Source organism: Chinchilla lanigera, unplaced genomic scaffold (genome assembly GCF_000276665.1).
Source record: "Chinchilla lanigera isolate Chin_1 unplaced genomic scaffold, ChiLan1.0 scaffold00061, whole genome shotgun sequence".
NCBI lineage: Eukaryota > Metazoa > Chordata > Mammalia > Rodentia > Chinchillidae > Chinchilla > Chinchilla lanigera.
In genome coordinates, this window is record NW_004955462.1 from 14,158,732 (window position 1) to 14,173,611 (window position 14,880).

General features: G+C 46.5%; 1 protein-coding gene across 1 annotated transcript in view; it reads right to left on the minus strand.

Annotated features, from left to right (window-relative positions):
• The window catches only part of LOC102014428 (carboxyl-terminal PDZ ligand of neuronal nitric oxide synthase protein), a gene marked incomplete at its 5' end in the record, with an annotated part of 301,429 nt that overhangs the window by 216,855 nt on the left and 69,694 nt on the right, over positions 1 to 14,880 (minus strand). The window contains 1 exon segment of the mRNA XM_005398278.2: positions 8,011 to 8,082. Coding sequence (XP_005398335.1) covers positions 8,011 to 8,082 — 72 coding nt within the window.

The window sequence follows — 14,880 nt, forward strand, 5'->3', positions numbered from 1 at the left end:
ATCCTTAAAATAAAAAAAAAATAAATAAATAAATAAATAAATAAATAAAATAGGACGATGCTGATATCTACAATGTACAGTCATTGCTGAGATCAAGCAATGTAACCCTTGTGAAGTGCTTTGCCCAGAGCCTGCCATGGTGACAGCACAGGGCAACCTACTCTCAACTCTGGTGAGCAGGTAAAGGACAACAATATAATTAGTCTCAGTGAATCACTACCCTTCTATGAACTTTATTGATAAAAGAGCAACAGTGACTGGGTGTGCTGATGCACACCTGTAATCCCAGCACTCGGGAGGCTGAAGCAGGAGGATCACTTCAAGTTTGAGGCCAGCCTGGGCTACACTGTGAGTTCAAGGCCAGCCTGAACTGTGTAGTAAGACACTGTCTCAAAAAGACAAAAAAAGCAAGTGTCTGCTTGGGTGGCAATGAGTACACAAATTCACTTAGACAAGTATGCAGAGGGTCATAAGTAAGAAATGAAGACTTTAGCCGAGTCTTCATTTTTTTTTCGGAGGCGGGGTACCGGAGATCGAACTCATGACCTTGCGCTTGCCAGGCAGGCGCTTATGCCACTGAGCTATATCCCCAGCCCCCTGAGTCATCAGTGTATGTTGTGATAGCTGTTCTGTCCCACAGCGGGGCCTCCCTGGTCAAAACAATGCTTCCAGTCCCAAGGGGGAAACCAGCCACTCGTCGAAACCCACGTAATGTGCTGAGTGCAAAAAGTCACAGGAGAAAATACTTTTCAGCTACACAGAGGAGCGAAGCGTGACACATGCTATGACATGGGTGGAGCCTGAGAACATTATGCTGTGAATCAAGTACACACAGGAGGACAGATCTCATAGGGGATTTCATTCACATCAGAACTCCAGAAGAGAGCATCTCCTAGAGACAAGAGGCAGGACAGAGGTCACCGAGAACTGGGGAGCTAAGGAGGTCACTGTTTAATCAGTACAGTTTTTATTGGGGTAATGAAAAGGTTTGGGGTGCAGACAGTGGTGATGTAGTTACCTGCACTGCACTGTACACCTGCAAATGGTTAAATTGGAAAATACTATGCTTTTACATGAATGTATATTAAAAGCCACAGAAGTTATTAAATGAGGGATAAATGTTCAGTGCAGCCTATTGCCAGGGCAAGGACCACAGATGAAGGCTCCCCAAAGACTGTTTACTGCAGCAGCAATGAACTGGTCTTGTGCATATCTCCCTGTGGAGATGGACAAACACTGTAACCTTCAAAAGGACCCACAAGCATGAAGTAGATATGTAGCTCAGGCTGGCTTTGAACTCATTATGTAGCCCAGGTGGGCCTGGAGCTTACAGCGATCCTCCTGCCTCAGCCTCCCGAGTGCTGCAATTACAGGCGTGCATTCCCATGCCCAGCTTAGCTTTATTTTGACACAGGTTCTTGTTAAGTTCCCCAGGCTGAGCTTGAACTTGTGATCCACTTACCTCAAGCTCCAGGAGTGCTGGCATGCACACCACACCTGACTCCAGGTTTTTTATTAAGTAGCTCTGCCCCAGTTCAAAAAACATTCCTGAATCACTCACCTCAGGAGCAGAACCAAGCTCTTCACACTGAGCAACTTTTCAGTCCATGTAAATTCGAGAGAGATAAATGTATCTGCTCACCTGAGATCAGGCATTCAGTAGGTATTTAGGAAATCAGATTATCTTGCATGATCCCCAGGAATAAATTTCTGTAAGTAATGTACCATTCTCCCTCAGTCTAAAGCAATAATGAAACTCTGTTCATACCAGCCTTCTTGCTATTCGTTGAGCTTGCAAATGCTTGTCTGCCCCAGGTCCTCTACACTTCCAGTTCCCTCTGGTATTCACTCTTTCCCAGATATCCACATAGCTCATTCTTTCTGTTCAGTCACATCTCTAGAGACTCAAGTGTCACCCCAACCCTGAACCTCTATAAAATCATACCCACCTTTTACCTCCTGGGACAACCTAGCTTCATGTCTTACCTTACCATTCTGTACAGAATTTACAGCGGGTACAGTAACAACCATTTTTAATCCTCCCATAATCTTTCCCAATCACTGGACTATAAGCTCCATGCAGGCAAGGACTTAGTTCTTTTAGGTTTTTATATCCCCATAGCCTAAAAGTATTATTGGCTCAAAAAAGAAAGTCAATACATTTTTAAAAATGTGAGAGGGAGCCAAGGATATAGCTCAGCAGCGCAGCACCTCCCTGGCAGGCATGAGGTCATGAGTTCAGTTCCCGGTACCACCACCACCACCCCACCAAATGTAAAAAATGCAAGAGGGAAAATTAGAGTCTGTGATCAGTACAGCAATCTTTAGGGGGCTGAGACTCCCGTGCCCCAGGCTCCTTGGGGAAAGAATGGTTTCCTCTGGCTGAGAAGACAGCTGGACCTGCACACACACACTGCTCAAACCACATCCAGTGCTTTCCAAAGTTTAATAGAGCCAAGTTCCCTTTTAAAAGAAAAGGGAGGGGGCAAGCCCCCAGCGTTTGAATGAAGCAATCATACAGTCTATCCACGCCGTGGATTATTCTCCAGGAATAAAGAGAAACGAAATGCTGACATGTGTCACAACAGGAGTGACCCTTGGCAGCACTATGCTAAGTGGAAGAACCCAATACAAAGGTCATATATTAGATGAGGCCATTTATATTACACGTCCAGAATGAGCAAACCCAACAGACAAGAGGTAGCTGCCCCTTCCCAGCACTGAAGGCCTCACCAAAATGGCTCCTCCCCCTCCCCTCTACTCCTGCTCCCTTATCCTCTCTCCTTCCCCTCCTCCTCCCCTCCCATCTTCCCTTCCTCTCCCCTCCCCTCCCCTCTTCCCCTCCTCCCCCTCTCCCCTACTCCCTTACACTATCCCCCTCCCAGTTTCTCTTCCAGCAGCTTCAATAGAAGCAGAGGTGTGGGAGGAGGGAAGCAGAGCTGACAACCAGCTCCCGCCACACAGAAGTCGTCACCCAAGCTCTAAAGCCAGTCAGGTCCGCGTGCAGTGCATCCTGGCCCTCAGGAGCCCCGCTGGCGGAGCTTCCTGGGATTTCATCTTATGCTCACATGATTATTAAGTAGTCACTCAAACAGCGTCTGCTGAGCACAGGTCCCATGTGGGAGACTCTGCGAACGCAGTTGCTAGCAGTGCTACCACACAGGGTGCGTGGTGCCCACCGCAAGACACAGGAGGACAGATGACCTACTCAGGAAAGGCCTCCCAAGGAAGGGCTGTTTGTGCTGAAAGCTGGAAAAAGACGCTGCTATTACAAGGATCTGGACGAGGCAGCTCGTATCTCTCGGGGGTGTTTATCTGCATTTGTGAGATGCCTCGAAACCCAGAGGAAGGTATCAAAACGATACCAATGAATATAAATAGCCTTTTATGGTTTATAAAGCATTCTTCAGACATTATCCCCGATTTGACAGTAGCATCTGAGAGACAGGAGAAGAAGTGCCAGGCTCTCTGTTGTATAAATGAGGAAACGGAGATGAACAGCAGGTAGACGCCTCGCCAAGGTCACACAGCAAGCCAAGGAGAAGACGCCAGCCCACGTGCATCGCTGCTTGCAGAGAGCTCTTCTCACTGTTCGCTGCGGCCTCCCAAGGAAGCCAAGGAGGGCAACGACTGGGAGCAAAGGACACGCACTGGTCAGACACCGTGTTAGGCACTAGATGCTCAAAGACAGCTCTGATGTCATGTTAGCCCTTCCCCCAGGAGCAGCGAGTCTTCCCAGAGCTGTGACAGCCTCCTCCCCGGCTGCAGCATCTCCTGATCATAGACTCTAGCTCTCAGTTCCCATACCAGGCCTTCCCGCCTCCCCCACATTGGGTTTGATCTCCCAGCCACACACTTTCTTAGCTTCTTGCTCTTTGCTTAACAATACACAGAGCTATCCAAGGCCTGGCCTGTCCATGTGTGAGCACCAGCCATGGGATATTAGCACGGCACTCAGGGAGAGCCCAGAGGTATCTGAGGGATGTTCTCAGGCATTGTGGTGTACGCCTATACTCCTAGCAGTCTGAGTGGCTGCAGCAGGAGGATCTCAAGTCTAAGCTTAGTCCAGGCAACTTAATGACTTAAAGTCTAGGGAGGTCGCTCAGTTCAAAGGCTGTGGGTTTGATGCCCAAAACTGCAGAATAAACAAACAAAAAGATGTCTGAGGTACAGATGAATGAACAAGCATATATAGAATGAGGGAGGGCAGGGCCAGAAGCAGTTGTACTTGGGGCATTGTTAGAAAAGCAGACAATTAAAGGGCTTGATTCCAGAGGAGCTTTTCCAGATGCCCGGAAAATTTTATCCACTAAGATGTTAAGGGAAAAACCTTGAAATCCTTCTACACTGTTTGGAAGAAGACAAAATGGTATCCATTATGAAAAATTGTCTGGAGGTGCCTCAAAACACAAACTACTGCCAGATACAGGAGCGCACACTTGCAGTGCCGGCAACTAGGGAGATTGAGGCAGGAGAATCGAAATATGAGATTAGCCTGGGCAACATAGCAGAGTCACAGTTTAAAAAAAAAGATCCAGCAATCCTATTTCTGGACATATATCCAAACAAAAATTCAAAGCAGGGGCTCAAAAACATACTTGCACATGCATGTTCATAACAGCACAATTCATAACAGTGTATCTATACAATGGAATACTATGCTGCTCTCAAAAGGAATGAAATACTGTTACATGCCCCTGGATGAACATTGAGGCCTCTGTGACAAGTGAATTAAGCCAATCACAAGATGTCAAATACAGCATAGTTCTCTCATATGAGATATATAAAGTAGTCAAAATCATAGAAATAGAAAGTTTTTTTCTCCCCAAGGGCCAAGGGAGAAAGACATATATTTAAATAGGAACAGAGTTTCAGTTCTGCAACCTAAGAAGTCCTAGAGATCTGTAAGAATGAGAATATACTTAACATGATTGAAATGTACACTTTCAAAAAGTTAAATTTAATGCTATGTCTTTTTAATAATCATAAAAAATCCTAGAAGCATAGTTAAAAAAGAAACAGATGCCCAAGACAGATATCATAAATTCAGAAACAATATCAGGAAGGTGAAAGACCAGATGAAGCATACGGAGAGGGCTGAGGAAATGGGCCGGTCAGTCATAAAGGCCACATTTGCGGCTGGTGGTCCACAGCGGGGTGCAGGGCCGGGTGTGGAACAGGAATGCATGCATCTGCCAGAGCTTCTGCTCTAGGGAGGACTGTGGGCCCCTCAGGCAGAGCCCTCCTCTCTCTGTTTCCCCCTGGGAAACAGCGGTGGTCCTCACTGCCACCCCGAAGCATGGCACCCCAGAGAGGATCAGGGAGCTCAGCAGGTTCAGAGCCCAGCAAGACACACACATGTCATGTGCAAGACTCAGTCCTTGTCACAGCTGTTGCTGTGGGTCGGTAGGGGGGCGACTCGGGCCCCACCTGGAGGCCTGCGGCTTCTATGCCCGTAAGAGCACTCAGCAACCAAAACCCAAAAGGCTCTGCCCACTGTTAGCCTAGCACTGTTCAACATAAAAGGACACCATCAGGAATAGACCTTTACACAGAAATCCCATGCCCTAGTTCTTGACAGCTGTAATTACAGCCCAAACAGCTTTTGAAAGGGAAATTAAAAAAAAAAAAAAGAAAGAAAGAAAGAATGGAAAATAGCAGCTTGGACTTAGCAGTGAATTGTGGGGCTTGAGGGTAACACACACAATCAGAGCACTTGCTCTTAATGGTGGCCAGCCTAAACAAGCAACTGGACAGCCAGACCAAACAGCTTTCTGGCCAATTAATTTCTCCTTCTAATTTAATGAGCTGCTCATTAAGTGCTGGAAGCAGCTCCCACGAAGGGGGCTGCAGGGACAGGCACAAGGGCCACAGCCTGGCAGGCGATGAGGGAAGATGAGACAGAGCCACACTCTAGCCCCAGCTTCTCCAGATCTGGAGACCAAGCGGCTACCCTGCCCCCAATCTTCCCTGCCTCCGGTGATGTCCTCCAGAGCCTCGGATTGCTCTACAAAGTTGTGTCCCTGCCACTGGCTCCTGCACCAGAGAGATGCCATGTCCTAGCTCCTTGCTTCTCAACTGGGGTCCTGACTCATATCAGCATTACAAGGCCTGACTCGTATCAGCCTCTGGAGGGGGCAGGTGGCTCAGCCCTGGAGGTGAATCCCAAGCCCACCCATTAACAACCACCTGACCTAGAACGGTTTGACCTGCACAAGGTTCTAGGTCCTTATCTATAAAACCTAACAACATCCTCATCTCACAATAGTAACATCATTTCAATATCAAAACACTTCACAAAACACCTGCTGGGTAAGTAATTACTACTATTGGTAGCTCCTATTTGTAGAGATGTTACTTTCACAATGATAGTGACAGCAGCAACAACATACTCCTGTCCTTCGCTCACACATGCATAAAGGAGGGGCTTTCTTCCGTTGCCAACCAAGTGATAGGCCAGCTCCGAATCCAGTCCTTCCTATCACAGCAGCAGCGATGAGGGCGGCAGCCCATCCTAACAATGGAAACACCCCCGACAGTCCCTGGCAAGGCCTCTGTACCTGCTTTCTGTCCAAGTAAGAAGGAAGAGGAAGAGGAGAAGACGCTTGGAAATTCTGAGCTTCAAACCTGCAGCCAAAAGGGTGGTAAAATCTGCGTGTTTCCACAAGACCAACTGGAGAAACGCACTCAGGCCATGTGCCCGCACCTTTCCTGGACCGCGGTGTCTCCCTACTATCCCTTTCTGAGCTTCAGCTTAACCCTGAAAATGAAGCTACCAAGATCCCCAACTACAACTTGCTGTGAACATGAAAGGAAATTACTCCCGCGAAAGGGCTTTAAAACTACTTGTTACTTAACTCTGTGATAAATAGTATTGCCACACCGAACAGTAGTTTCAATAAATTCAACTTAATAATGAAAAAACAAAGCCACAGAAGCCTAGAAGGATCAAGTTCCTGAAAAGATTATTTTATTAGGTTGACGAAGCGTTCAGAAAAACATCAGTAGACATGCGTGCTTTCTTCCCAACGCTGCTGTCATTGAATTGAGGTTTCTGCTGATCAGATGACAAACCGGCTGAAAGTAAAACCAGCAAAGCAAAATGAAACAGCCAGCATCAGTTCCACATTGCCCATGTCCACAAGAGCATTCTAAAGGACAAGGAACCCTACAGCGACATCTGGAGATGACTGATCTAGCCACCTCTAACACCAGTTCTCTCTAACAAATAATTACAAGCCACTTGACCAATCCCAAGTCTACCTCTAAAATGCACAGGCCTAAGGTAATTTTTCCCGTTCTAGTGCACAGAACATGGACAAATTCTTTCACATTGGTTAGAAGACAATTTGCTTCTTGTCCGACCTCAGCTCCATGTACCAGGGTCAGAAGACACAGATTGGAACATGCCAAATCTTCTAGAGCGCAAGAAACAGCAGGAGAGAACACGTACATATGCCCGAGGTCTAAAGCAGCCAATCCAGGAAGTTTTGTTGAAATCTCACATTTAGTCTTTAAAAATCCAAATAAGTTTTGTAATTCTATACCATAATAAACTGCCTTTTAAAAATATGCTCTGAGACAATTACCAACTAATCACTAAAGGTTTTCTGTAACATCTTTTTTTTTTTGGTACCGGGAATCGAACTCAGGACCTTGCGCTTGCCAGGCAGGTGCTTGTGCCACTGAGCTATATCCCCGGCCCTCCCTAACATCTTTAAATCAAAAGAATTTTTTGCCATTCTCCACTACTACCTGGCCTCAGTAAGTGGTGCTGCAGACTACAAGAGAGCGACGGTGGTACCCCGCGAAAATCACGTCCACTTTAATCTTGGCTCTTTATCGAGCTCCACTACCCGATGCAGAACAGCATCCAGAACAAGAGGGAGGAGAGGTTCTGGGCTTGCAAAGAATGTAGCCGCCCTTTTTGACAACCCCAGCACCATCTGAAAAGGCCAGCAGCTAAGATGCTTGAATTCCAGGGCACACATCCCCACTCTGACCACTCACCCGTATCCTGCGCATGGCAGCCACGATTTCCACCCTGCTGTTAGGTCTCGGCACATCCAGGCTTCCTACGTACTGTGAGAAAGAAAGAAACACACGTTGAGAAGAGAGAGAGCAGGGCTGGGGATTTAGCTCAGTGGCAAAGCGCTTGCCTGGCAAGCGCAAGGTCGTGAGTTCGATTCCTGGTACCGGAAAAAAAAAAAAAAAAAAAAAAAAAAAAAAAGAAGAGAGAGAGCAAGAATACCTAATCACAGACTGTTAATGCATTTGTTTATTTGTTTGTTTGAGACACTGTCTCACTATATAGCCCAAGCTGGCCTTGAACTTGCAGCAATTCTCCTGTCTCAGCCTCATACAGGCATGTACCACATGCCCAGCTTTTTAGTGCTTTAGACCTTTAGAGGTCACCAAGTTCATCTACCCATTTTATGGATGAGGAAATTAAAAGCCAAAGGGTGTTTGAGATTGTTTATAACATGATAAAAAGCAACTTAACCAGAAATTACTGTTTCCTTTTTTATCTTGCTTTTAATCAGAGAGGCAACAGAGCACTGTGTTTAACCAAGCATGCTTCTGAATCAGAAAGACTCCCATAATTATACTCATGGCAAAGGCACTTTGCCTTTCTTGGTCTCAATTTCCTCAACTGTAAGATCAAATGAATTAAAATCTTATACAGAAGTACTTGGCAAACATTAATGCACTTTTAAAAAGAAAGGATTACATATCTGTTTTGATTAATTTAGGGCTAACTGTTAGCCCTAAATATATTTGAGTCCTCATATATTTGAATAAGTCCCTGACTGAGGGAATAGAATGGACTAGATTTTTTTTAAATTAACAATTCAACTTGATTATACTTTTAAATTATTTTCAAAAGCAAATTACATGCAGGTTAATGTTTAATATGTAAGTGCTTTCCTGTTGTAAACTACGCAAATAATGCAGAAATATGCAGAGCAAAAGGATGAAGTCCTCACTCTCAGTAGCTCATGCACAGCTCTCTTGCCTGATGGACATTTCTTCACTGACACAGCAGGGATTTGTTCTGTGTTAAAAGACAAAAAGGTTCACATTATATTGTTCTGCAACTTAGTTTTTTGTGCTTGTTTTGCTTCTGTTTTGGGTTGTAGCTTTTCTTTTTTTTTCTTTTTTGATCTTTTTGAGACAGACTCACACATTCAGGCTGGCCTTGAGCTCACTTTGTAGCCCAGGCTGGCTTCGACCTCACAAAGACCCTCCTGCCTCGGCCTCCCAAGTGCTACGACTACAGGCGTGCACCACCATGCCAGAGTTTTGTTTTGTTTATTTTTGTTTTTTGTCTTTTTGAGGTTTTAGTTTTTCTGAGACAGGGTCTCACTATGTAGTTCAGCCTATCCTTGAGCTTATAACACAGCCCAGGCTGCCTTCCAGGCCTGTACTACACACCCAGCTGAGTTTTTGACTTTACAACTTCGGTATCTTTCTGGGCCAATGTAGACAGGTCTACCACACTGCCTATAATGGTTTCCTTACTTAGTGTCACTGAACACTCTGTCACTATGTTTCTATGGACTGCCTCATTTATGTATCTTTGAGTTCATCCAAGCCGCTCCTTATGTTGGATTCCTAGAAGTGAGATCGCTGAATCAAAAGAATAGACAATTTCTAGATATCACTCCTTATGAGGATAAAAGACAAAAAGAGGACCCAGCATTCATCAAGGGTGTATGGTGTTGGCTGCTTCCTATACACATCCTGTTACATACTGACCCACTGGGCTTTGCTTTCCCTGTCTACCTGTGAACTACATAAAGCAGCCCAAGAGACAGCATGAAATTAACAGCCCCAGAATAACTTAAAGTCTACCCAAGCAAGGATTGCATTAGTAGGAAAGATAAGAAGAGGACAGTCATCTGGACAGGAATGGTATTTCCTGCAGTTATGGGAAAATAAAGGTTTTCCCAAAACCTGGAGCAAAGGCCTGACCCCAGTGAGGAGGGGGGTATCAGCGCTGAACACTGCCAAAGGGTTCACCGGGTACCACAGCAGTCCGTGCTGATGAACACACTTCTGGGAGCCCGTGAGCCACCTGGCAAGCAGCTAGCGCAGGGCAGTTTGATTTCCAGGCAACAACCCCACCATGGCTCATGGGGTGCAACTTGCTTATTGAGAAAGGGTCTTGAAACTGGACAAGGTGAATGAGTCAATCTAGTAATCTAGTAGTATGGTCAGACTTCCCTCGGTTGGCCTCTGCCCCCTTCCCGTTCCCCCTCTACGCCCCCAGCTCTGCCAGGCAGTGCAGTCTGTCAATATGTCAGTGACCCACATAGCCAGGAAAGCTGTGAGGCCCAGTTCATGATTGCCCAACTTGAAAGGCCCTCCGGCCCAGGGGACAGTTTCGGGCTCACACTTCTGCACATTGCACAACATATGCCTCGTGCCCTGAACTCAGTGCAGCCAGGAAGTGAGCCTTCCGGGGGGCTTGTGTTCCCACCCTCACCACGTGAGAGCTGGGACCTTAGGATTCAGCAAAATCATCCACTATGGAAGAGTCTTCCCAAGTTGCTCCCTGCTGCCCCATGGCACAAAGAACTGCCCTGAACACAAACGCCCTCCGGGAGGGGCACCACTAGATTAAGCATGCTGAAGCAGCCCGGAAATGCGGAGAGCACAAAGAGGACAGACGCAACACAGATGCAGAGCAGAGGCGGCTTTGCAGCTCCTGACATGGTTCCCTAACAAAGGGGCAGAACTGTGCATGTGAAGAGCTCACATTAGGACCCCAGCACCTACACCCTACAACTGCCTCCCTCCTGTGTCGATCCCACCCAAGCTGGTAGTGTGCACACACCTCCATGCACACTTGCTATCCGCATGTATTCAGACACCTTGTGTGCCACCCGCTTCCCTCACACTGCACACCCACAATCACACCACACCCTTCTTTCTTCCTGCCTTCCTCCCTGATCACATGAAGATGATCATGAATCCGCCCTTCTGAGAATCCATCTGCAGCCCAGCTCCACCAGATTACACTCGGGGGCCTCCAGAGAGATTAAAAGGATGTACACAGTAGGACTGAGGTCTATGTCTCCTAGATAGGAGCTCACTATCCACATTACCATCAAAAACAGAACCACAATGCCAAGGAAGTAGAGCAAAGGCCAGAAAGCCAGAACCAGAGGGTGTGACAGTGAATACACCTTTCTATACATGATAACCACCACAATAAAAAGGTATCTCGGTAACTAACCAATACCACCTCCACAGCTAGCACCAGTCTGTCCCGTGCCTCTATCTTGAGCAAAATGTGAGGGACAGTGTATAAGCAGCCCTGCTCCCATAAGCGTGGTCTGTGCAATTGTTTGACTTCAGAGGTCAAGCTCGCTGCCACTGGCAAGATAAACCACACCTAACCTGGCTGCCTCCTGCTCCAAATTGGAAAGTTCACTTTCAGATTTGAACCTCACCCACTTCTGAGCTAGTAACCTTCAGAGACAGAGGCTTCTGTTACTTCCTATAGAGATGAAGCAAAACCAATTCCATGCTTTCAGTCAAAGGCAGAGGTAGGTTACTATTCAGAAAAAGCTTTGCCTTTACTGCCTTTTCTGCAGATATGGAGCTCTAAGAGCTCCAAGGACAATCAAGGTCAGCGGTTAAATACTTGGGAATTAGAGGAATAATTCCAGAGTGGGAACTCATGGTCTCTCCCTCCCATCCCTCACGTCACATTCCTCCTCCCTTGTCCTGAGTAACAGTGCATTAGTGACTGTCAGCTCTCTGTACACACACCCAAACCCCTCTGTCTACACCACTACCACCTGATCCCAGAAAACCTTCCTGTCTCCCTTCATCCGTACAATGGCCTCCTCCTTGGTTTCCCCATTGCTGCGCTGGCCTCTCCAAACCATCCTCCACAAGGCTGCCAGAGTGATGATCTCTTTAAGATGCCAGTCAGATCATCTCATTGCCTTGCATAAGAACCTCCCTTGCTTGCTTCCATCTGCTCTAAAGATGATAATCAAAACCCTCAGCACAGCCTACACAGCCTGCATGGTCCAGCTTCATTTCACGCTGGTGGCTTCTCCAATTATTTAGAAGTTTCTCCAATACGCCTTTTCGCCTCACATCCAAGGGCTCCTACACATGCTCTTCCCTGTACACAGAACACTCCTGTTTGGCCTGCTCTCCCCTAATGCTTATTAACTTCCACCTCCCCTTTGCGGCCTCCCAGGGAAGGTGAGATGCTCACACCAAGGACTCCCAGAACATCCTACCAGTCTCTTGTAGAGCATCAACACGTGACCAAGTACATGCTGTATTAAGCATTAGCTGACCATACCTACCACAGGTCCAGGTGAAAAGGAGACTAAAAGAGCTACTGACTGACTGGTATCCTCCAAGAATGCTCAGGAGAAAAATCTCTACTCTAAGGAGGGTCAAAAGGGGAGACCTGAGATCTGGGTCCTGCCTGGTCTTGGGCCACTGGCAGCATTAGTCTGCCTCTTCCAGAGTCAGCTGTGCACCGTGTAGCCTTGTTGTGATTCTACAAATGCGTCTGACTTATACAGGTCCTTGAACTGAATGTAAGGTAGGAGCTCGTATAGTAGCACATGTGATTCCTGGCTTACCAAGAGATGATTAAACCTTTCTGTTGGTGGATTGTTAATCATCTGGAATTCTGTAAAACATCTACATCATTTCTGTGTCTGCCTTCCAAGAAGAGCATCTAACACAGAACTAAAGCAGGGTAATAAAGTAAAGGAGTTTTTAAAATGCCAGGGCATAGTAGATTTTCGTTAATATCAAGAATGAAAAAATGCATAAGGAAGATGCAAACTGGTTAATCAAGATAGGAGATTATCTGTTCTGTTTGTGGCTTCATTTCCAGATAAGCAGGAATTAACAGCATATAGGATTAAATGACAGACTTCAAAAATTTTTGTAAGTTTCTGGACAATCTCAGCATCAGTACTGTGTGAGTCTTGGCACTTGTATTTTCATTTTTCCTCTATCTACCCTATTTTCCAGAGATTAACCTCTGAAGACAGTGATAAACTGAACTATACTGCCTCCTGGTATATGAATCGAACACAAAATGCAAAAAGAACCACTTGAAATATTCACACGACTGTCTGCTATCACTTTCCTCTGGGGACTCCCTTTATGTACAATGCTTCTGTCAGGTGTTTCCAGAGATAAGGTGAAAATCTGGATAACAAGCAAAGATAAGCCTGTGACAAGGCTGGAGTAGCTGACTTCCGATGAAGTCTTCCACAAGGAGCAAACACAAACTCTAAACAAGGTATAAAATCTAACCTTGTGTGGAATGTAGGACACAAAGAGGGACCTTATTAGTTAATAACAATGTATCCACAGTGGCTCATCAACTGTAATAAATGTATCATATTCATGTTATCAATAGAGGAAATTTAGGAGTGGGGAGACAAGGCTCTGCCCTTGCCATTCAATTCTTCCGTAAATCTAAAAATAAAGCATATTAGTTAAAAGAACAGTAGTATCTTTGAAAGTCCTAGAGAGGGCAAAAACAGGCAGGATTAGTAGATAATCAACTCTGGAAAGAAAGGGTGAGTGCTAAACGAGACTTGGGCTCTGGCCTGGCAGCACGATCCCCCAAGGGCAGCCGGCTGGCTGCAGTTTTGGCAGAAAAGCCACTCTGATGGCCTGGGGAGTCAGACACCAAACTGGGACAGTCCAAAGAGCTGGACAGTGTGGGCAGAATCCTCAAACAGCCTACATAGGACGGAGATACAGAGCAGAGGGCCCCCTGAGTACCCCAGCCAGGATTTGGAGGATCCCTGAACTGCAGTGTGCACGGGACAGTCAAGGAGGCAGAAGCAGAGGGTAGCTGGAAGAACAAGGAAGCTGAATGGGGATCTTAGCTGCCGCCACCTCACAGGAGGTAGAGTTAGGATTTAAGAGTAGACAAGTTAACTCCCTTCACAAACAAGAATCCAGGCACAGTAGCATGCAACTGTAATTCCAGCTCTCTAGGAGGCTGAGGAAGGAGAACTGCAAGTTTGAGCCCAGCCTGAGCAACTTAGCCAGACTAAAGTAAACATGGGCTGGGGATATAGGTCAGTGCAAAGGCCCTGTGTTCATTCTCCAGTACTGCAGGGGAGGAGGAGAAAGAATGGATGAGGATGACAAAAAAGATGAAGGCAATGAGGAGGAGGACAGAAGTAGGAAGACAAGGGCAAAGACAACAGTGATGACAATGAGGAGCAGGAGGAGGAGCAAAGGAGGAGGAGGAGGAGGGTCAGGGGGAGGAGGAGGAGGAGGAGGGTCAGAGCCCCTATATAAATGGGCACAATATAAATGTCCCTGGAGCTGCTACATTCCCAGCTCTCACTTCTTCTCTCAAAACTGCTCGGTTCAACAGCCTTGCTCCTCAGCATCTGCCTCGTGAGATTCAGGAGTAACCTCCTCCCTTTACGGAGAACAGGAACCTAAAGCAGTTACCAGACAGTAAAAGAAGGTGCTCGGTCTCCCCTAAGCTCCCAGCTTCTGTACTCTTCCCAACTCCCTCCCTGGGATCCCAGACCAGGTCTGGTTTCTGTTCTGTACACTGCCCATCTCCTTAATGCCACCTGGCCTCTAGGCCACATCATGTCTTCTAACATACAGAAAATTATAAAAAACAGAAACAAAAACCTAACAGCCCCTGTCTAGGGGTCCCTTTACCAGCACTCTACACCAACCCCTTCCAGACACAAACACTCAGGAGTCGAGGACTTTAAACCCAGAAGGCACTGGAGGATTTATATCGAAGGTTATTTATAAGCGAAGAATTTTTTAAAAAGAATGCACAGTATGAGACCAGGCGTGGTGGTGAACATCTGTGATCCCAACTCTCTGGGCAGGAAGATC